The sequence below is a fragment of the Lampris incognitus genome, unplaced genomic scaffold, assembly GCF_029633865.1.
Source record: "Lampris incognitus isolate fLamInc1 unplaced genomic scaffold, fLamInc1.hap2 scaffold_179, whole genome shotgun sequence".
In the NCBI taxonomy this organism is placed as follows: Eukaryota; Metazoa; Chordata; class Actinopteri; order Lampriformes; family Lampridae; genus Lampris; species Lampris incognitus.
The window spans coordinates 38,624-61,636 of NW_026611138.1; the positions used below are offsets into that span (position 1 = coordinate 38,624).

At 48.9% G+C, this 23,013-nt stretch overlaps 1 protein-coding gene across 1 annotated transcript in view; it reads left to right on the plus strand.

The window, feature by feature from the left end:
• Window positions 1–6,098: 6,098 nt before the first annotated feature.
• LOC130132827 (brevican core protein-like) overlaps window positions 6,099–23,013 on the plus strand; it is a 29,804-nt gene continuing 12,889 nt past the window's right edge. Inside the window, exons 1-6 of the mRNA XM_056301850.1 lie at window positions 6,099–6,290; window positions 17,168–17,247; window positions 17,384–17,758; window positions 20,327–20,501; window positions 21,101–21,228; window positions 21,572–21,865. Coding sequence (XP_056157825.1) covers window positions 6,271–6,290; window positions 17,168–17,247; window positions 17,384–17,758; window positions 20,327–20,501; window positions 21,101–21,228; window positions 21,572–21,865 — 1,072 coding nt within the window. The 5' untranslated portion in view covers window positions 6,099–6,270. The remainder of the gene's footprint in view (window positions 6,291–17,167; window positions 17,248–17,383; window positions 17,759–20,326; window positions 20,502–21,100; window positions 21,229–21,571; window positions 21,866–23,013) is intronic.

The window sequence follows — 23,013 nt, forward strand, 5'->3', positions numbered from 1 at the left end:
TTGTATTTTTCTCCTTTTTGTCAACATTTCTGGAGTACGGGGGATCCGGCCTGCATAGAGGAGAGCTCAGACTTGTGTCCTGTGCTCAATCCCGAGTGTCTTTTGAATTTTTGCCGTCGTTTTTGTGCGATTCTACACCCCCCCCCCCCATTTATTTATTTATTTATCTTGGTCAAGCGGCGGACCTCCGCATTCTGAAATCCAACTCCGCTAGCGCAGGACTGCGGTCACCCTTTGGCTTTTTTTGATGACGGGTAAATAAATGGCCTGAAAAACACGCTTGGGAATGGCTCCGCTGCCTGGTAAGAGGGATGCCTGATAAAGGGCATCATTTTCCTCAATGAGAGAAAGCGGAAGAATCCTGATTGCTTGAAGTCCGGCAGGATTTTTTTAATCCCCTCTCCGACCACATCACCGCTCCTGAGTCACTTTGATGAGCTCAGCTCAGAAACAGTATAATGACGGTGTCTAATTATAGTTGTTTTAATGTTGCTGGAAAATGTAACTGTAGCTTGCGTGGAGATCTGGGGCATGGGTTTCTGTGTATTTACTGTAAGTACGTTTGGTTTAATTTAGTCATCTCTTTGTGGGACCTCGTACAACGGATCCGTGCTATGGCCAGAAACTGCAAGAGGAATTAGAATGATTCAGTTTTCTTTTTCTTTTTTTTATCCCCATAGTCGTTTTGTACTTTAAATCTATCTTGCATTTATTTTGGCGTTATTAGTTCATGCACACATATTGTTATGAAGCTGGACCGCTACGTGAAAAGTAGCTGTATTTCAACACTTAGAACCATCCGTCCATCCATTATCTGAACCGCTTATCCTGCTCTCGGGGTCGCGCGGGGGTGCTGGAGCCTATCCCAGCAGTCATTGGGTGGCAGGCAGGGAGACACCCTGGACAGGCCGCCAGGCCGTCACACAGGGCCGACACACACACACACCTAGGGACAATTTAGTACGGCCGATTCACCTGACCTACATGTCTTTGGACTGTGGGAGGAAACCAGAGCCCCCGGAGGAAACCCACACAGACACGGGGAGAACATGCAAACTCCACACAGAGGACGATCCCCAATGTTGGACTACCCCGGGGCTCGAACCCTGGACCTTCTTGCTGCGAGGCGACTGCGCTAACCACCGCACCACCGTGCCGCCACACTTACAACCGTCGTAACTCAAATACAGTTTTCAGTGACCTCGTTTACTAATATTATGTGTTACTTATTTGTCTTCTGTGACTTATCAAAGGCCGCCAGTCTGGAAAAAAATATATCCAACTCTGTGACCACCTGCCTAATATTGTGTAGGTCCCCCTCGTGCCACCAAAACAGCTCTGGCCCGTCGAGACGTGGACTCCACAAGACCTCTGAAGGTGTCCTCTGGTATCTGGCGCCAAGACGTTGGCAGCAGATCCTTCAAGTCCTGTAAGTTGTGAGGCGGGGCCTCCGTGGATCGGACTTGTTTTTCCAGCACATCCCACAGATGCTCAGTCGGGTTGAGATCTGGGGAATTCGGAGGCCAAGGTAACACCTTGAACTCTTTGTCGTGTTCCTCAAACCATTCCTGAACCACTTTTTCGCAGCGTGGCAGGGTGCGTTATCCTGCTGAAAGAGGCCACTGCCATCAGGGAATACCGCTGCCATGAAGGGGTTTACCTGGTCTGCAATGACGTTTAGGTAGGCGGGAGCTACGTGTCAAAGTAACATCCACATGAATGCCAGGACCCAGGGTTTCCCAGCAGAACATTGCCCAGAGCGTCACACTGCCTCTGCCGGCTTGCCTTCTTCCCACAATGCATCCTGGTGCCATCTCTTCCCCAGGTAAACAATGCACACGCACCCGACCCATGGTGATGTAAAAGAAAACGTGATTCATCAGACCAGGCCACCTTCTTCCATTGCTCCATGGTCCAGTTCTGACACGTGCCCTTTGTACACGTTTTTAGTGGTGGACAGGGGTCATCATGGACACGGGCTAGCCTTCGCTCCCCATGAACATCATTGAGCCTTGGCGCCCGTGACCCTGTCGCCGGTTCACCAGTTGTCCTTCCTTGGACTACTTTCGGTAGCTACTGACCACTGCATACCGGGAACACCTCACAAGACCTGCCGTTTTGGAGAAGCTCTGACCCAGTCGTCTAGCCATCCCAATTTGGCCCTTGTCAAAGTCGCTCAGATTCTTACGCTTGGCGAGTTTTCCTGCTTCCAACACATCAACTTAAAGAACTGACCGTTCACTTGCTGCCCAGTATATCCCACCCCTTGACAGGTGCCGTTGTACCAAGACAATGTTATGCACTTTTAATGTTTTGGCTGATCGGTGTATGCTTAGCTGTGAAACGGAAATAAGCCACCATTCATGTTCAGGGACTTTAAAGAAGGTGTTAAAAACACTCCAGCTGGGGCGTCCGGGTAGCATAGCGGTGTATTCCGTTGACCTAACAACATGGTTCGAATCCCCGTGTTACCTCCAGCTTGGTCGGGCGTCCCTACAGACACAACTGGCCGTGTTTGGGGTGGGGAGCCGGATTTGAGTACGTGTCCTGGTCGCTGCACTAGCGCCTCCTCTGGTCGGCCGGGGCAGCTGTTTGGGAGGAGAGGGAACTGGGGGAATAGCGTGATCCTCCCACGCGCTACGTCCCACTGGCGAAACTCCTCACTGTCAGGTGAAAAGAAGCGACTGGCGACTCCACGTGTATCAGAGGGGGCATGTGGTAGTCCACAGCCCTCCCCAGATCGGCAGAGGTGGTGGAGCAGCGACCGGGACGGCTCTGAAGAGTGGGATAATTGGCCAAGTACAATTGGGGAGAAAAAGGGGGAATCCCCCCCCCCCAAAAAACCCCAACTCCAGCTGAATAGGAATTATCAGCTTGGGGATGGGTGATACACTGCTGATGTCTAAAGTCCCCTTTAGCCATGTCCGGTAAAGCTGAGTTCAAACAACCAAGACTGGCTGAGGTGCTGAACAAGCATGTACCACGGTACAAGCGGACAAATACAATACACCAATGCAATAGTGTACTATGCACATACACAACACACATGCTTTCCCACTGACACACAAGTATACATCCCTTTCACGTCATGCGGACACAGAGGGTCAAATATGTAGTTCTGAGGTGTTTTTTTAGTGTCGATGGTCTGATAAAACGCAGAGGACTGTTAGGTTGTTCGCCAGTCCGCAGGCTACAACCTCAAATCCTCGATCTTACGTAAGTTTGAGCCGAGACCACCGAACATCTCAAAGGTCTCAATCAGATGACCTAAGGAGCACTGGGGTCCAGTCAGGGCATTGGAGGTCTGATAAAGTAACTGGGAGCCGGATCCTCCAGAGGCTTAAAAACAAGCGATAGAAACTCAGTTAATCTTCTGAAGCTGTCAGAGGAACATCATCGCGGACTCTTTCACTGAAAGGTCATTTTCTTTTCTCACTCATTGACGCCAGAGAGAGGAAGTCTTGCACACAGCCAGTCAGGGCAGCCTGGTTGTGAATCCGTAAGATAACATAAACTTTATTATTACCCATATGGGAGAGTCAATTTCATGTTAACCGGATCAGCACGTTTATCAAAACACATCTGTGACCATTGTGCATTGTGTAGCCTTCTCTAGGCCATCGGGGTCGCCCACCTTGATGCTAATGCTAGTCAACAGGTGTCAAATTCCTCAGGTTTCCGTCATCATACCATCGCTACCATATCCATCTGTAGGCAAAGGATGGCCAATTCAAAGCGTCGTTCAAGCTGCCCATGGAAGGTACAGGTGCCCCAGAGGTGCACCATCTTGTTACCATGCGCAGCATCGTGCAGCTTGCATCTATGTGCCTCCATTGTGCCACATTGTGCATTGTGTAGCCTTCTCTAGGCCATCGGGGTCGTCCACCTTGATGCTAATGCTAGTCAACAGGTGTCAAATTCCTCAGGTTTCCGTCATCATACCATCGCTACCATATCCATCTGTAGGCAAAGGATGGCCAATTCAAAGCGTCGTTCAAGCTGCCCATGGAAGGTACAGGTGCCACAGAGGTGCACCATCTTGTTACCATGTGCAGCATCGTGCAGCTTGCATCTATGTGCATCCATTGTGCCACTTTATTACTTCCATCAGTTATTACAAGAACTGTTCACTTGGTATATATAGATCAGAACAGACTGCAAGTTATACCGTCGAGTAGAAGGGCTCTCGGGAAATTTGTGCAACATGAAAGCTGCAGTTGGTAACTGTGGAGTAAAGAACGCGAGAGCCATTTCGAGAGATTTTGAGCACAGCCCCTCCCCCTCCTGCTCCTTCTGCAGCCCCGCCCTTCCTCGGGCAGCCCTTCCCCCAAACAAAACTCAAAGTAAAAACAACTTCGGGTATTTTTACTTGTACTTGCTTGAATATTGAGTTGTTGGCAACGGAGGAACTGGAAATGCACTAGGAGTCGATTCCAACGCTGCCTGGGCTCCGTTGTCCGCCATTGTTATGGATGTCTCGGCGAACGCTCGGGAAACTCAGACGGCAACATGATTGACAAGAAGTAGGGACAGCCCCTCAACCTATCAGGGCGGAGAGAGGCCCTGATTGGTCAAAGCTCACGGGAGCGGGAGCGTTTTCAGATTCCTTGAATGCAGAGGCAGGGGACAACGCCGAGATCCCGAATTATTCTCAGACCACTTACATTACTGATAGCTGAAAGGGTATTATGGCATTTTTACCAAATAAAACACACAAAAAGTTACCCACTGCACCTTTAATGACTGGCTTGGTGTGGACGAGGCAAGTTTGAAAACAATTACTTGTTGCATGAACATTGGTTCAGTTGTGTTCAGCCGTCAGAATCCACTTATCGTTGGCAGAAGATGCCTGCAAAGGTCTGCCATAGCTTGCAGGTTACTCCCTGAAAGAAGTCTGCACTGTACTCTCCTTCCCACCGACGGGAGGTACTCATATAGGCCAACTCCTACTTAGATCATCAGTAGTTGCAGAGCTATAGAGAGTTGTGCTAGTGCTGTGTTAGGCTCCAGTAACCACCGGTCACCACTCACACCCGACCTGACTAGTTTTACAAGATGACAGCACTTGTAAAATCCTTATTAACAGCACAAGAAGAGCCTTGTACTTCTATTTCCCAGCTCTTTTTGAAATCTCGCGATACACGTTATGATCCTGAACACGAGCTGTGGGATTCTCGAGGGTACCCCTCGGCTGCAATACAGTTTCTTGTGCCCCCCCCCTCAACCCAAAGTTCTTTTTGGTACTTTTCTCCAGATTGATGCAGCAACTTATGAATCCGGTGAATGCACTTTGGGGACTCTTTCAGTCGTTAGATTCCGGGTCCCAAACAAAGAGCTTAACGCCACAATGCAGGATGTTTCCTATACCGCACTGTAAACCACTGAGCAGGACGTGCACGCCACTGGCAGAAGGGGGGGGGGTGAACTACGCTTCTCGGTCTCAGACGGGGCTTGATCCTGTTCGCCAGAATGCTGCACACTGGTCGTCGTTTGAAGGGAGGCGTAGCAGAAACGGTGACTGTGATACGAGCACGAGAAAGCGACGACACAACAAAGACGAGTCGCTTTTTTTTGGAAACTATCGCTACTTCCTCCGCTCCCGATGTCCGGGACCCAGCGGCTGCGCATCACACGCAACATCACACGCAACATCACACGCAACATCACACGCAACAGCATCAGCCACCGTACCTGCCCCGAGACGCTGCGCTGCGCTGTTACTGCACCGCACTGACCCCATGCATGGGCAGATGCACTCAGGCTCCTTCACTTCGGATTTGTGCATCCCCCCCTCGTTCCCCCCCCCTCCCTCTCTCTCTTATTTTGCCTCCCTGCAACGAAACATGCAGACTTATCTAACGCCTGCCGTAATGACAGGGGGCTGTTTGAGACGCCATCCCTCCCCTCCCCGTTTCCCTTTTGGCGGAGCACACATGCGCCTGCCCCGTCGTCCCGATTGTTGGGGTGGAAGCGGGGGAGGGGGGGGGGAGAGAGGAGAGAGAGGAAAGTGGGCAGTTCAGTATTTCATATTTGGCGTCGCTTTCTCCCGACTCCCTCTTTGCTCCTCATCCCTCGGAGTTGGTTGGACCAAGGCGCTGCTGAGTTCCACCTGACCTGCGACCAAGCGTCTCCCCCCCCTGCACCTCCGCCAGGAGCACCGGGAGGTGAACGACGCAGTGTCCCGTACGCACTGCAGACTGCAGCGAGCAGGAGCGCAGCGGACGTTATTCTCTCCAGTCGAGCCCGCAGAGGTCCTGTCCGCCAGCTGAAATGGTTTCGGGAGGAACCCGGTAGGGCAACGCACCTTTCTTTTTTTTTTTTTTAATTGTGTCGGTCTGTGGGCGGCGTTTTAATACTGTGTCACCTTTACTTTTCCGATAACGTGACGACAGCGCGAGGCTGGCGCGTGTGTTTTCTGAGATTCGTGTTGCAGCTGCAAAATGTCACTTCTGAAGTAACGACTTTTCCGTCACGTTGTTCATTTGTCACTTCTAGGGCGATTGGAAGGAGCGCACCTCATCAATTGAAACAGTCAATACGTTTCCCCCCCCCACCCCCCAAGGCGTTTCTCTGTAAACTATATAGTTCAGCTGTTCTTGGACATGGGTCGAGAAAACGTGTGTCCTGAGAATATCTGGTCCAAACATGAACCAGGCTGTCGCACTTAAGGCCATTACACTTGACCGACTGCCGTCTCATGTTGCGCTCCGCGGCAAAAACGCCGCTTTCGCCGCCTGTGTTGTATGAGACGGTTTCGTGCTGAGGGAGAGAGTCTGGGTTCGCTTTGGTCTGGGAACCGGGGTTCGGCTGCGCGCCCACGGTAACGCCGCGAAGGTGGTGCCGCTCTACTGGCGGCTACCTGGACTGGGCGACGAGTTAGAAGAGGTTAAAGAAAGAAAGCTCCTGCAGGCCAGCACAGCTATACTGCGGGCAAACAGGCGCATGGGTGCCCTTTGTGACAACCCCCCCACCACCCCCTTCAGAAAGTGATATTGGGCTGTTCAAGTAAAATTGACTTGACTTTGTGTCACCCCCCCCTCCTCCTTCAAAAAGTGATATTGGGCTATACAAGTAAAATTGACTTGACTTTGTGTCACCCCCCCCCCCCTCAAAAAGTGATATTGGGCTGTTCAAGTAAAATTGACTTGACTTTGTGTCAACCCCCCCCCCTTCAAAAAGTGATATTGGGCTATTCAAATAAAATTGACTTGACTTTGTGTCAACCCCCCCCCTCCTTCAGAAAAGTGGCTTGTCAAGTCAAGTCTATGTTATTTGTATAGGCCCATTATCTCGTGTGCCATCGTCTTCCATGTCGCCCGATTGCGCGTTGCTTTGTCCAGGGATTCCACGGAGTTTCATCTTCATGGTTTCGTGGAGGGGGTTTTTTCTTCATGCCCTGCAGGAGCGAAGAGGAGGTGACGTTTTAGTTTGAGTGCCTTCTACACTTTGTCTCCTCCGTTCATTTCCCACGGCTCACCTCAGGGACTCCATCCTTAATGGGGAGATAGAGGGAATGGGACTGACTCAATGGCGTGGAGGAGGAGATGTTTAAGGATAAATTGTGTTTTGTTTTAATGGGCTAGATAGTCTGCTCTTAGATAGTCTGCTCTTTCATCGGAGAGCAGACCGGACCGGGTTAAAAACTGCTTGGTTCTGTTTATTGCGATGCAACCACAAGCGGAACAGTGCCAGGCTACAGACACGCACTTCTTGTCAGACGAACCGCTGTATGGACGGCAAGAACAGCGGTTGCGGCGGTATTACGGTATTACGGTAGCAATGGTATTCGTATCGGCGTCGTGACGCATCGGCACGTCATAACGTGGGCAGGGCGAATACTCGATTCTGATTGGCCGCAGGGTGTCCGTTAATTCCTGGTAATGGACACCTGCTAGGTAGTTCCAACCGAGTAACCATAGTAACAGGGACGCGGTCGAAGCCTCCGTTTACAATTTACTGCAACGCGCCAACAAGCTCGCATCTAATTAGAGGGTATCATTTAAAACGAAGTTGTTTGACAAGCCTGTGAAAAAGCACGACCCCCCCCATCCCACCCCATTCAACTCGCTACTTCAGGCTGCGGCCGACAGTAACGACACATGGCTTATTTGTTCGTGAAAATCTTGATCGTGTAACGTGCGTGGATAAGAAGACACGCTGGCCAGCGGCTCTGACCCGTTAGTCGAGCGGTTAGCGATGTCGCCTGCGGTGCGGGCGATACGGGTTCGCTTCCCGGCCGCGGCAGTTCCTGTGGATGCGTTATCCTCCGAATTCGCTACAATATTGATTTGGGACAATGACATGGCTGGATAGCTAGCTAGTATTGATGTTAAATATAACCAATTATGGTAAGTGTTTGCCAACCGTACGCGATGTTACTGACTTTAGATCTTGCTAGCATAACGTTAGCTTTCTGCTCATAGCTGATAGAGAGAGAGAAGAGATGAGATGAGCTCAGCGAACTAGACATATCTTCCGTTGCCAAGTCGTATCTAAGGGACAATGACATGGCTGGACAGCTAGCTAGTATTGTTGTTAAATATAACCAATTATGGTAAGTGTTTGCCAACCGTACACGATGTTACTGACTTTGGATCTTGCTAGCATAACGTTAGCTTTCTACTCATAGCTGACAGAGAGAGAGAAGAGATGAGATGAGATGAGATGAGCTCAGCGAACTAGACATATCTTCCGTTGCCAAGTCGTATCTGAGGGACAATGACATGGCTGGACAGCTAGCTAGTATTGTTGATAAATATAACCAATTATGGTAAGTGTTTGCCAACCGTACGCGATGTTACTGACTTTGGATCTTGCTAGCATAACGTTAGCTTTCTACTGATAGAGAGAGAGAAGAGAGAAGAGATAAGAGATGAGATGAGCTCAGCGAACTAGACATATCTTCCGTTGCCAAGTCGTATCTGAGGTTTGTCCCATTTACTGGAGTAGTGAACGTTTCCTTTGCATGAGAACCTTATGGGATGGCAATGGTTGTTCCAGGTATTGGTCAAGCCCTTACCAGGGAAACTGAGTTATGGCTTGTGAAAAACTTCAGATTTTGATTAGAAAACGAATGAAAATATAGATTAAAGGTCTTGATTTTGTTTCTTTGGCAAGTGACCATGGTATAAACAGGATAATGCCCTTCGAGGTGTCCATAATCTGGAATAAAGGGACGATGGGGCCATTTGTCCAATAATTCTTGAGTATGGCACCTCGAAGGGCATTACCCCTTACTGTAAGAACCACAATTACGATACCAACAATAACTACAGCACAACGAGAGAGAGAGAAAACGTCAAAAAGGCTGCTTAAGACACAATCAGAAATATACAGAACTCGTAAAATGACATTACAATCACTGGATGAGAAATGTGAGAAATTACAAGTGCACATCCATTGAACAGTGATCTGCTGTGTTCTAAAACAATACAGTGTGTTGTTCAGGCCAAGTTATTCCACAGTTTATAGGCCTTCATTTCAGATATTTGTTCACATTTTATCTTAACGGGAATAATCAGACAATGTTCATCCGTAGGTTTAAGATCGGACCTCTGCACATGGGGAGTTAGCACAGCCATACCACACAAAGCCATTCATTACTGTGCAACTGAGAAGTAACAATCACACAGTAAAAAGATGATTTTCTAGTAAACTGGCAGCCTGTGTTATGTGGTGAAAGGGGAGTTATATGATCCCCTTAATTTGTGGTTAAAAGCCCATCTGTATTTTCTGTACAAGTCACAGATGAGAAGATATTCACTGTTATCCGTGGCCATCAACAATATCACAAATCTGAAATGTGTTTGGTTGGTAAAGTGTGACAACATCAAATTAAGATATGGAAGTAGATGTGTTGTACTGTATTGACCGAGACTGATATCCAAGTGATCTGGAGATGGCCTGGAAGGTTCATGGTATGTTAAAGCGAAGATGACTGGGAAGGAAAGCGGTAAAGACTGGGAAGAGGGGGGGGGGACAGACGGATGGAACAGCAATGTCATTGTAATGGTGGATTAAAATAAAAAGTTAAACCAGTGCAGATTTAAAGTAACACCAGGCAGCGGCTTTTACGTCCACTGTTGCAAAGACAGACAAGGGGCAATTTTTATTTCTTCACAGCATAGCAGCAGAATGCATGCATGTATTTAGATAAGCCATAGCTCAAAATCTGCCGTCACCGAAGAAGAGGAGCTATGCTCACAGACGAGGTTAAGTAAAATTGCTCTACTTGTACGTGCGTGTGCTGTAAAGCAATCCCTATGTTTCCTGAGAGGTTTTGCGCCCGTTGGCAGACGAGACGCATAGCGAAGGCTCCTAGGGAATTGATCTGAACTGCGATCGTGTCATTCTTTGATAAAGCCATCAAACTATTCAACAAAAGTCAACTTAATGATGTCGTGTTAAGGCAAAAATGTCACCTGGTGCTGCTTTTAATACGTTTACCCCATAAAAAACACAATTACCTCTGTAGAAACCACAGCAAGTCTCTGGCTGGTCCTTGTGGATGAAATGCTAACACGGGAGGCAGTGCCAAAGCTTGTTTCAGCTCAGCACTCCTTTAAGCGCAAATCAATCTTGAGGTCCTGTCACAGTAAGCCTGACCTGGCTAAACTGGGAACCAAGAGTAATTTTCCTGGTCACTGCGTGAGGAAATGGTGTGTCTGATTTGACCTTGGCACCAAAGGTCAAATCAGACACCCGTGTGTAGGTGTATGCAAGTCTCTATTGCAGACTGTCATATTGGGGGGGAAAAAGACATCTTATTAGTGAGGTTGTCAACTAAGAGTGCTGACATTAAAGTGGTTTTTCACTGTCATAACTCGTTTCACACCTCGGCTCCATTCATGGCTAACATGTAATTAGTCCTTCTCTTTTTGCCAGCCGTTCTGTTTCTGCACGAGGGGGAAATTGGATTTGGCATGTACGTGCACAATGCACGGACTGCAGTTTCTAGACCTGCTAATGCTTCGGGTGGCGCCGATCGTAGCTCGACTCGTCTCCACTCTTTATTTTGATTAAAAAGTGCAGAAATGCCGTGGGCATGATGACTGCGGGGCCAAAGACCTCCCTGAAAATGTGGGTTAAAGAAGGCACCAGATAACTAGCACCAACCGGGATTTTTTTTGTCCGCCGTCATCAATCTGGCGGCTTTCGGGCCGAACACAAACCGTTGGTTGTACATACTTTCGCAACAATTATACCATTTGAAACATTTCTGGACTGTCTCTTAATGTGGCCACTCCTTTTCTACAAAGCCTGCTCTCTAAACGGCCCACAGTGGTTTTCAACTTCCTTCTCCATCCTTGGAAAGAAAGAGCAAAAGAAAAGAGAAGAAGCAAGCAAGTGTGCCAGTGCCCTGTCCTTTAATTTTCCCCGAGGGTTTTTGTAAGGGAGTCGGTACAAAGTGAAAGCCCAGTGTGCAGCTGTCCTCCTTGCCCACTGCTGGCCTTTTGTGAGACTCTTTCTTCTCGAGAATACTAATAGTCATACCAGTCCGTGGAGCTCGTCCAGCTGGCGGAGAAACAGATAACATTTATTCTACCTCCGAACAAGGCCATTTAATATCACACAACTTAGCGCGCTGTGTTTGCGCCCACTCTTAAGAATGGTGTATTAGATATACAGATATAAAGGAGGGGGTCGGTTAAGGCCTGACAGGCCTCTTCAGCTCACCAAGTTACCTCTTGGCTCCGGCCAGGACGACCGCCGTCCCAGTCTCTCCCCCGGCCCACTCGGATGTCTGTTAACAAATACTTTTTCCAGTTCTCGAAAGAAGAAAGGAAAATGACCTAATTTTTCTTCCCTTCTGAAGGGAACCAGCAAGACCACTGGCTTTTATTTATTTATTTTTTCCCCCCTCTTCGTTTCGACAGGAAAAGTAGAGAGAAGGGCAGAAAAGAGGACGGACGAGAAAGAATAGCTCTGATGTGGTCTGATGCTAAACCAACAGGGGCACACCGAGCCAGTCGCCAGGACGAGACGCTGCCGTTTTGCATTGCTGCAAACCACCGGATGGGTTGAAGTCTCAACGTTTCTGAAGCAAAAAGCAGGTTTCTGAAGCAAAAAGCAGGTTTCATATCAGCGTTTCAGCTCGCTGGTGGAGCTGTCCATTTTCTGTCTGCGAAAAGAAAAGGGAAAAGGCTGACATCCCTTTCATTGTCAGTGGGAAAAAGGCAATATCCTAAGATAGTTTCGGCATTAACATGCGTTTCGATAGCAGTTTTAAGCGACAAATGTAACGAGCATTTTATTTTCATAAACTGCTAGTTATTACGAATATTCTTTCAGGTGTCGATAGGAAATTGGCGGAACGCAATGCAGCCAAACCCCAAAACGCGTATCTACAATGCTTGCTAAACTATCCCAAATAAATCAACATTTGTATGCTTCCACCCCCCCCAAATAAACCATCTAAATTCGGTGTACTTTATATTTCGGCTGCCGTAAATATTGGATAAATTCTGTAGATATTAGTTTATTTCCTAGAATTGGAAGTTGTAAATACTGACTTGAGAGCATGCTGGAGGGTTTTAAGGGGATGGGAAATAAATGTATGTGATCACATTTTAAATATCTGATTGTTAAATGGTTAAAATTTACTTCTGAGCATATTTGACAGCGCCCCCGCCTTGGTTATAGTCGCGTAGCTGGGCTCGAGAGGGCTGTGCGACAGTTTGCCCCATGTCAGTGGTCCTTCTGTTACTGAATGGCAAGCCTTCCAACATGCACTGAGGTCAAGGTTTAGAGGTTCATATTTCAAAGCAGGAGCCATTTACAATCTTCGGTCTAACACAGTGTTTCTCAACCCTGTCCTCAAGGAACCCCTATCCTGCATATTTTCTTTGCAACCCTGAATAGGTGTACCTGTTTGTAGTTATTCAACCAATCAGCAATGAATTTTGTCAGACGTTGCACACCTTGCATAATTAAGTGCTGTGAGATGATTGGTCGAGTAAGTACAAGCAGGGCCACCTATGCAGGGTTACAATGAAAATCTGCAGGATAGGGGGTCCTTGAGGACTGGGTTGAGAAACACTGGACTCTAACATAATGTTAATGTAGAGGCCGAGACCTTTCCAACAACGTATTTGCTTTAGTTCTACGGAGTTTTAATTTTCACATTCCACCGACACAGCCTTGACCCGGGCTTACTTTCAGAGAGCCTTTTGGAGATCCAACACATGAAATGAAAGGTCTGCAGTTTTTTGGGGGGGGGTTGCCTGTTTTTGTGGAAATAGTGACAAACCTCACTTCAGGTGGTCATTTTTGACTAATTTAAAACCAAACTAGTCATTTTGGCCTACACTGAAGCTTATTTTCCTGGTGAAATGCAAAATCTGTCTTTTCAGACCTAACCCTAACCCAAGCAATTCGGGGCCCGTACCTGTAGTAATGCCCTGGATGCTCAACAGGGTTGCAATAAGCAGGAGATAACGCCCGACACGGTGTCCATTATCAGAAATGAACGGACGAGGAGGAGGCCGGAACTGTTGGGTTACCCGAAAGAATCTTCACAATAACTAACAAACCAAGGATCATATGCATTCACTGAACGATGGTTATGAAAACGCACATTGCTCACTAGAAATGTTATCAAACCGCATTTTGATGCAGAAACTATCTAAAAGTATTGCGCTTCCCACAGCCACTTTCTTTGTTTTGGCAGACACTTGACAGTCATGTGACGCGAGCGCAGGCCCCACCAGCCCTGGCTGTAAGTCGGAATGTGGATACGAAAGGTTTGCCTGATATCGGACAGCCTTATCCAGTCGTTGCACTCCATTTCCATCTTCAGTTTGACGTTGCCTTCCACTCCGCCCTATTCCGCGGGGGAGGGGGGGATCGGATTTTCCCCGACCAATCACTAAAGACCAACGCAGTATCCGCCTGACTCTGACGTCATCTTAAGTCGACGCCGATGCGTAGCCATGACAACATACCGGTTTTGCCGGAGATTTCGAGAGCGGAGCGGAGTAGCGACAAACTATGACGTCGGGCGACATCGGGAAGACGGCGTTAGTCCCGCCCGCGGTGCTGATTGGCTAATCATAACCCCGCCCCGCCCCCCCCCCCGCGGCGCTCATTGGATAATCGCCTTTTCAACCGAGAAAAAGCTCGTTTCGCGCCGCGATGGCCAGACCAAAAGAATCAGTTCAAAGGTCTGGACCCAGGCAAATGAAATGTATTTTTTTTTGGTTCGGAAATACATCGAGATTAGAACGTATCCGTGGTTTTGCAGAGACGTGACGTTTATTCTGGTGTCTGGCTTGCGCACAAACATGGGTTTCAGCAGCTGGTTGGGGGGGGAGGAGGAGGGGGGAGGGGGGGCCTTATCTGCTCGACAATCTAGATACAAAAATGTTGTACTTTACGAACCAAAGAAGGCATTTTCCGTGACTAACTGCCTCTTTCTTTGAGGGGTTCTGTATTGCGAGAGGCCGAGCTTACAGCTGTGCTGACTGATGCAGACTGTAGATGGCTGACTGACAGGGGTCCGGGTCCAGGTCCGGGAGGCTCTGGTTATATCAGACTGCAGAAGAAAAACTGGTTGGCGGATTCGGCGCTGCTGCATATCATGGATCCTTTTTGGAACTTTTTTTGGCACTCAGAAAAAACAAAACCTAAAACAGCCAAACCAAACCTGCTGACGCAGAGGATCTCTCTCTTTCGTCCTCGCACACACACACACACAGACACAGACACACACACAGACACACACTATCTCTTCTGTGCTTCGCTACTAATTTGTTCTGAGCCTCATTTCTTTTGGTGCCAGTGAAGAGATGATTTAGGAGGGTTTTTTCTTCTCTCTTTTTTTTTGTTGCCTCAACAGTCAAAGGATCTGGGACCTCTTCCTCAACGGTTCCTTGACCTCTTTACAGAGGAAAGCGATGTGTCGACGAGCCAAAGCTGTTAAAATATACCGTGTGTAGCAGCACCAACCGAGTATGACGATGTGTTACATGATGTATATACGCTCATGCTCACGCTCTCCTAAGCTGCCCCGCCGGCGTTTGAGGGATTGAAAATCCTTCCCCAACCCGTCCCCTCTCTTTCATCGGCAGCATCTCCGCGTTATAATAGAAGTTCATTCAGTGGATGAAACCAATCCGGGGCCACGGATCAGGAAGGCTGAACCGTACAAAAATCAACGTGTGTGTGTGTGTGTGTGTAGCGTGGGAATCGAATAGGAAATGCATTTTTGCAAGGCCCCAAAAACAGACTGCTACCTAAGGTGGTGTAATTGATCAAATTAAGTATGATATATGTATCACCGGCATGACGGGGGGGGGGGGGGACATGCAGTTGTGCTTCTGAGTCCTAACGGGGCTTGATTCTTAACAGGCCTTGAACTCTTAAAAGCCCACAACACTGCACTGTAATGACGAATGAACATATCCAGCCTCACGACGGCTGATTTTTGGGTAGGTCGGGTGAGGTCAGCGTTAGCGTCCTGCCATGCCTGCTGGGTTAATAACAGGGCCAGACTGGTGACGGAGTGCTGGCAGGACGCCTCGAGCCTGAGGAGACGTGTCATTAGCTTACGGAGGTGATGAATGGCTTGTGGTCAGACGCCTGTTCTCCCAGCTCTTCTCTGCGGCCCAGTGAAGTCGCCTCTTTCCACGTCTTGGGTTTTGCAGTAGGGTTTTTCGCCGTCTCGAGGGCCCCGTGCGCTAATGCTTTTGACACACGGATTTTGTGCTGAACCAGAACCGTGGCAAAGTTGTGATTTCCAAAAGAAAACGCTTTCGATGCCCAAACTCAGCGGGGACACGTTCTCAGGTTTTCTATAAACGCATCCGTAACTCAGCTTAGATACGAGTGAATTTACATTCCCATGCTCCTTTCACATGTTGTCTTTTACGTGTCCCCACCCTTATCCTAAGATCGCATCGCTTGGATTTTTTTTTTTTTTTTGTCTGCGTTTCGTGACCCATTTTCCTCCTCTGAGTCATTCCTGTCTATTTGTGCTCAGGATTTTATATCCTGCCGTCCTTTTCCTTTGAAGGCTCCATCGGTCTGTTGGACCACGGCTCTCTTCTTCGGCCTCACGACTTTGCTCCTTGGCCATCCGTGCTGATATATTCGGTGCACATGTAGTCGCATTTAGGGGCAACAAGCCCCTCTGCGGAGAATCCAGACATGGAACGGAATAACGCGGGACTCCTTTGGCCTCAGACTCGCAGCACAGTCAGGCTTGGCAGTTTGGGCTGACTCTGTCAGGTGGTCCTGCTGTGGGTGGAAAGGATGCCAGACACTTATAATAAACAGCTACTCGGAGAAGGGAACGTCACAATGCGGTTATTGTTCTGACTGAAGAGACTTTCTCCCCACCTAGCCGCATATTCCATACACACAGACTTGCTATGACGGAGAACAAAAGCCCTCCGAACACCCACCGGCAGTAAAGGAGCAGAACCGAAACAGGTGCATGGTAAGGTGGCGTTAGCATAAACTGCAAACGCTGCAACGGGGCCGCTACATAACCTGTGCCACTGTGTGCGTGCTGACCTTTAAAATCCCAAATGAATCACTCTCGTAAACCCAACAGAGCGTGCTGACTGGCTGCTCCACCTTTCCAAAGAGTTCAGTAAATAACTTAAGAGCACCAGAAATAACTGCACCCACTAAAGGCTAAATGTTTTTGTCAGGGAAAACACAGGGCGTCCGGGTGGCGTAGCGGTCTACCCCGTCGCCTACCAACACGGGGATCGTCGGTTCGAATCCCCGTGTTACCTCCGGCTTGGTCGGGCGTCCCTACAGACAATCGGCCGTGTCTGCGGGTGGGGAGCCGGATGTGGGTATGTGTCCTGGTCGCCGCACTAGCGCCTCCTCTGTTAGGTCAGGGCGTCTGTTGGGGGTGGGGGTGGGGGTGGGGGGCTGGAGGGAATAGCGTGATCCTCCCACGCGCTACAGCTCCCTGGCGAAACTCATTACTGCCAGGTGAGAAGAAGCAGCTGGCGACTCCACATGTATCGGAGGAGGCATGTGGTAGTCTGCAGCCCTCTCCGGATCGGCAGACGGGGGTGGAGCAGGCCTCCTCGTTGGCGAGAGTTGCCAGCACCATCTCCCCCCTACTTGCTTTAAAAATGCTTTGTGAGTCCCCGTCTTTGACATGTTTCATTACATCTGTATTCTTTCTGTCTCGTCTTTATCTCCGCAGATACGTCCAACTTCTTCCACTACTCTTCGCAGTGTGCCATCTCACTTTGGCCCTCCCTACCCAAAACCCATACACTCAAGGTACGTCGACCTTTCTTTTTTGTGCAGATTATTGTGTCATAAGTTCTAGAAAATACATACTTATAGATCACTTTCCTCTATACATTTGGACAATAAAGCACGTTTACTCAGGCCGTCTCACCATTCCCCATTTCAGATGACACCCAGAAGCTCCAGGTGAGCATGCTCCACCCAAAGTCCCTCTCTGCCTCACTGGGCGGCTCCGTCGTCATCCCCTGCCTGGTGTCCCTGTCCCCGACATCAGCCTCCACCCTTCCCCCCTTATTGCCCCGGGTGAAGTGGAGCGTGGTGTCCAACGGGGTGGAGACGGAGATCCTGGTGGTGCTGGGCGAAAGGGTAAAAATCAGCGAGTCCTACCGGGAGAGGGCCGTCCTGTTCAACTACACGTCCTCCTCCGAGGACTTGTCACTGCGGCTGGGAATGTTGCGCGCCAGCGACTCGGGCCACTACCGCTGCGAGGTGCAGCAGGGCCTGGAGGATGCCAGCGACCTCGTAGAGCTCAAGGTCAAAGGTAAGCAGCATTACGTAGTTGCAAGCTTCGGAACTTTGCATCGTTTGTGGGTTGTCCGTCGGTCGTATCTACAATCTTACGGGAAAGTCCATTTCCCGGATCTAAGAGTATATGAGCTTTAATGAATGGCATACAGTGAGGTGGTTAGGTATTTGGGAAATAACACAGTTTAAAGCCCTGGCTCATTATTCGGGATGTGAAATGACATTAACATTTTAAAGCAGTATCGTAAACTGAGAGCTATAATTTAAAAACAGGTTTTGCCTTTTACAATGAACAGGCTGCAATCATGGGCGCTCATGATGTGCGATGCCGAAAGATTCAAAAAAAGGAAGATTATATGCGTGAGGTTGTCTTCTGGATTTGTTCACACATTTTCAGAGGCAACTCTGTTGAACTGTTCTTGAGAAATGCCTTCAAACCCAAACTGCTCGGTGACCAAAAGTAAAAGAATGCTGCTGTGTACACAGCCGACTCCCAGATGTGAGTGGGTGAATGGAGAGAGACGGGGAAGTAGTGCGTGATGTGAACGGAGCCTAGAAGGGCTAGGTAAGGTGAGCGACAAAGACGGCTTCAGCGGGCGTCCGGGTGGCGTGGCGGTCTATTCCGTTGCCTACCAACACGGGCGTCGCTGGTTCAAATCCCCGTGTTACCTCCGGCTTGGTCGGGCATCCCTACAGACACAACTGGCCGTGTCTGGGGTGGGGATGTGTCCTGGTCGCTGCAATAGCGCCTCCTCTGGTGGGTCGGGGCACCTGTTCGGGGGGGGAAGGGGAACTGGGGGGGGGGGGGGGACAGTTTGATCCTCCCACGTGCTACGTGTCCCTGGTGAAACTCCTCACTTTCAGGTGAAAAGAAGCGGCTGGCGACTCCACACGTATGGGAGGAGGCATGTGGTAGTCTGCAGCCCTCCCCGGATCGGCAGAGGGGGTGGGGCAGCGACCAGGGTGGCTCGGAAGAGTGGGGTAATTGGCCAGATGCAATTGGGGAGGAAAGGCGGGGGATAATCCGGGGGAGGGGGGAGGGACTGCTGCAGCAATCTGGTTAAGATGGAGGTGCTGAAGGATGGTACACAGGAAGCCTTTGCGTGATGGAGTTACATTTGTCCAGATGGGAAGTGAGCTTTCTGCCAAAGAATGTTGTGTGTTTGGCCAGATGTCTGTCTGGATGACTGGATCAGGCCTGTGGTTTCATCTTCACACAGAACCTATGAAGCGTTGAGTGTCATCAGCATAGTAGCGCTGAGGGCATCGGTGCGCTGATGACACTCAACTCAACCACTCTTTTCTTTTATGTGGCTGATTTATTGGAGCTGAAAACGAGTCGGCATTCTATCCTAGCACTTTTAATTTTCCCATAGGCCACAGTCAGTGTGGCATTTCACATTCTGAACACGAGGGTACAAAAACCAGTATTAACACTAGAAGAGGGCACATTCAGTAGAGTGCAGACCCCCACCGGGCATATCTGCCTTTCTCCGGTGCTCGGACTTGGCGACAAACCACCCCTTTCTTTGGCCTACCCGAAGAAGGGGAAATACGGAGGCACTTCCCGTGTATCTCCCCTTCTCCGGTGCTTGGACTTTGGATGAAAAACCAGCTGAGGAGTTGGCACTCAATTGCGGTATATAACAGGTTTTTCAAAGGTTTGGATCACTGCAAGCATGAGAGGTCCTTGATCATAACAGTCATAACTGTCCACAACACTGATTAGGCTGACAGGCCCAGTAGTATGGGAGATTAGCAGCAGACAGACACACACATGGGCAGAAAAACCAGTGGAATATGGGGGGGGGGTTAGTGTGATGCGCTCAAGCTAAAAAAATCTAGCTAATAAACACGTTTTGGCTGTAGGTCTGTGGATGCTTAGCTTCCTTGGTGGATCTTTGCACAAATGCGACCGAGTCTCATGTGAAATTGCACCTTCCACAAAGAAAGGTTTCACTATTTTTCGGTTCATCCAGCGGCCCCTCCAGTTCTCCTGCGCTCAGATCATCCGTGAATGGTTTGCTGACTTGCCAAATACGATCGATTTCTCGTTTACCGTCGAGACTCGTACCCGGGCACCTTTTCCCACTGTCGCTGCCCGATCAGCCGTGGATGCGAGTGGCGCATGCGCATGCTTAACTTCGACCGGGCGAATGAGAGAGAGGGAGCGGCGGTAGCGAGAACACCGCGACCACGACAGGTTCTTCGCCACAGTCATAACTGCACAAAATAAATCAATAAATCAAATGGGCTGATAGGTCCAATAGTATGTGAGACTGGCAACCAAACAGGCGATAATAAAACACCGTATTTCCATCCAAATAGTCGCTACTCACAGGCTGCAGACAATGGCTGGTGACTGATATTAGTATGCTTTATTGGGGGACTGGAAAACAAGCCAGGGGGAAGTTTCTGAAAATGTTTTGCTATTATTTAGTATAGCCTTGCCTAATCACGTCATTCTTATTAAATGCTACTTGCTTATTGTATATTACCTTGTATACTAGGAATACAGAAGTTTTAAGTCTGTCTGTATGAAACTGTGTGTGTGTGTGTGTGTGTGCACACCTGTTGGGTGTAGGTGTTGTCTTCCACTACAGAGACGCCTCGGGCCGGTATGCATTTTCCTTCGACAGCGCCCGGAAGGCCTGCGAGGACATCGAAGCACACATTGCCACTCCCCACCAGCTGCTTGCGGCCTATTACGACGGCTATGAGCAATGTGACGCTGGCTGGCTTGCAGATCAGTCCGTCAGGTATCTCAGCAGTTTTTACAATATATGCTTCTTCTTCTTTTTTTAACGGAAGCTACCTGAGCCAAGATTGTGGCCTTAACCTTGTGATAAACAACTATTAAAATGAGTCAGAAGTCTTGGGGCATTCCCTGGGGTATATGTATGTGTGGATAGGAGCTGGGATGGGGAGGAGACAGTTTCAAGAATATGAGGTAAAAGGGGGGGGGGTTATTTTTTTAAATTATTTATTCAGATTTTTTATTTCTTCGTTCTGTTCTACTCTAAATTTGAACGGGACGGTATACGCTATCAACTTTGATCGGCGTCATCGGCCATATCAATTTGTCCCCAAATATGATCAGCAGATAAACATTCTCCTATCATCAGATTTGCCACTAGAAGTGGAGGGGTTGTACACAAACGTTTGGGCACCCTCAAAACAATGTCGACAACCTGGGTCAGCTGAATGCATTCAGGGGAACGTCGGAGCACTTACAGACACTTCTCTCGAGGGATGTATTCTGGCTGAAAGTTCAGGTTTTATACAGTGAAACGGCATTGGACCTCCCCTCCCCAGCCTAAACCGTCATTATTTCCATACCTTCGCACCACTTCTACAGGTACCCAATCCAGGTGCCCCGCCAAGGTTGCTTTGGAGACATGGATAGCCGACCGGGAGTCAGGAACTACGGGACAATGGATTCGGAGGACCTGTTTGATGTGTACTGCTATGTGGGGAAAATTGACGGTAAGAGTTGCAGCGCCTTCTTACTCATGGCAAAGTCCACTAATCCCTTTCTTATGCCAGAAAAAAAAAAAAAGAAAATCAGAGAAAGTTTGTCTCTCTTTGCGAATTCAGATGATTTGTGAGCATGTCATTTCCCCTTGGTAGGCACAGGGCAATTTCACATGGCAAGAGGAGACACAGTTTAAATGCCTTTTGAATTTTATTGACTGTGATGTTGTTTCAATATGCACAGTCTGTCATGGCTGTCATCAAACTACCTCCATTATCCTTTTTTAATCCAAAGGCATTTTAATGACGTGAGACGTGAAACAAATACCACACAGGAAATTCTTTGTGTTTGTAGGGGAGGTGTTCCATGACCCTATCCCACAGCAGTTGTCATTGGACGAAGCACGGTCATACTGCAAGTCTGCAGGCGCACGGCTTGCGACGACAGGTCAACTGCACTTGGCGTGGAGTGAGGGACTGGACCGGTGCAGCCCTGGCTGGTTATCTGACGGCAGTGTGCGCTACCCCATTGTCACCCCAAGGGAGCGCTGTGGAGGACCTCAGGCTGGAGTGAAAACTCTGTACCGCTTCAGCAACCAAACAGGCTTTCTAGAACCATCCAGCCTTCACGACGTTTACTGCTTCAAAGGTCTACCTTTTGGATTTCCAAGGCTTTTCGTATAGACATCGGTGACAAATTAAAGGAAAAAGCTGAATCCTTGACCCGTACAGTGAGGGGATCCTGTTAGCAGGATTCTGTTATGCTGTGGTTCGAATCCCCGTGTTACCTCCGGCTTAGTCAGGCGTCCCTACAGACACAATTGGCTGTGTCTGCAGGTGGGAAGCCGGATGTGGGTATGTGTCCTGGTCACTGCACTAGCGCCTCCTCTGGTCGGTCGGGGCACCTGTTCGGGGGGGGGGGCTGTGGGGAATAGTGTGATCCTCCAACGTGCCACGTCCCCCTGGCAAAACTCCTCACTGTCAGGTGAAAAGAAGCGGCTGGCGACTCCACATGTATCGGAGGAGGCATGTGGTAGTCTGCAGCCCTCCCCGGATCAGAGGAGGGGGTGGGGCAGTGACCAGGGTGGCTCGGAAGAGTGGGGTAATTGGCCAGATATAATTGGGGAGAAAAAGAGGGAAAATTCCCCCCCCCCCAAAAAAAATGACATAGTGTTTTACATCTTTACTATAGCAGCCAACTGTGGAAGAGGGCAGCTGATTGGACTTTGAAGAAAAAACAAAATTATTACCCCTAGCAGGAGCAGCCGAAAGTAGTAGTAGTAGTAGTAGTAGTAGATTGCGGCTAACAAGCATATGTGGCACACCAACCCTGCAGAAGACCTTTACCAACAAATACTACAATATTAGTAGCTAAAACTTAGATTCAACCTTGATTTACTTGTGGGGTGGTGGAGAAGGTGCTCATACAAAAGCAGTGGCGACTCCATTTCATTTCAAATGGATCTCTGGGATTTAGAGCATCAAACATCACTACAATTTCCAGAGCTGGGGATCCTCCTGTACTGCTGAATTTCTATTTTGCCAGTCAGCTATTATGCCAGGTCTAAAAACTCCCTGATTAGATGGGTGGAATACCTGCCACTTAGGAGTGTTGCCAGTTGTGCTCCCAGCAATGCCCTGCCAAGCCAGAGGCAACACTGTGGTTCTAACCATGAACCTCAGCATTGGGATGCTAGTCTATTAGTCTTCTGCACCACCCAAATTATTCAACCTGTTAGTTACAATGGCCAAGATTTCAGTAAAATACTAGAGGCAATGATGACTGAAATTAAAACT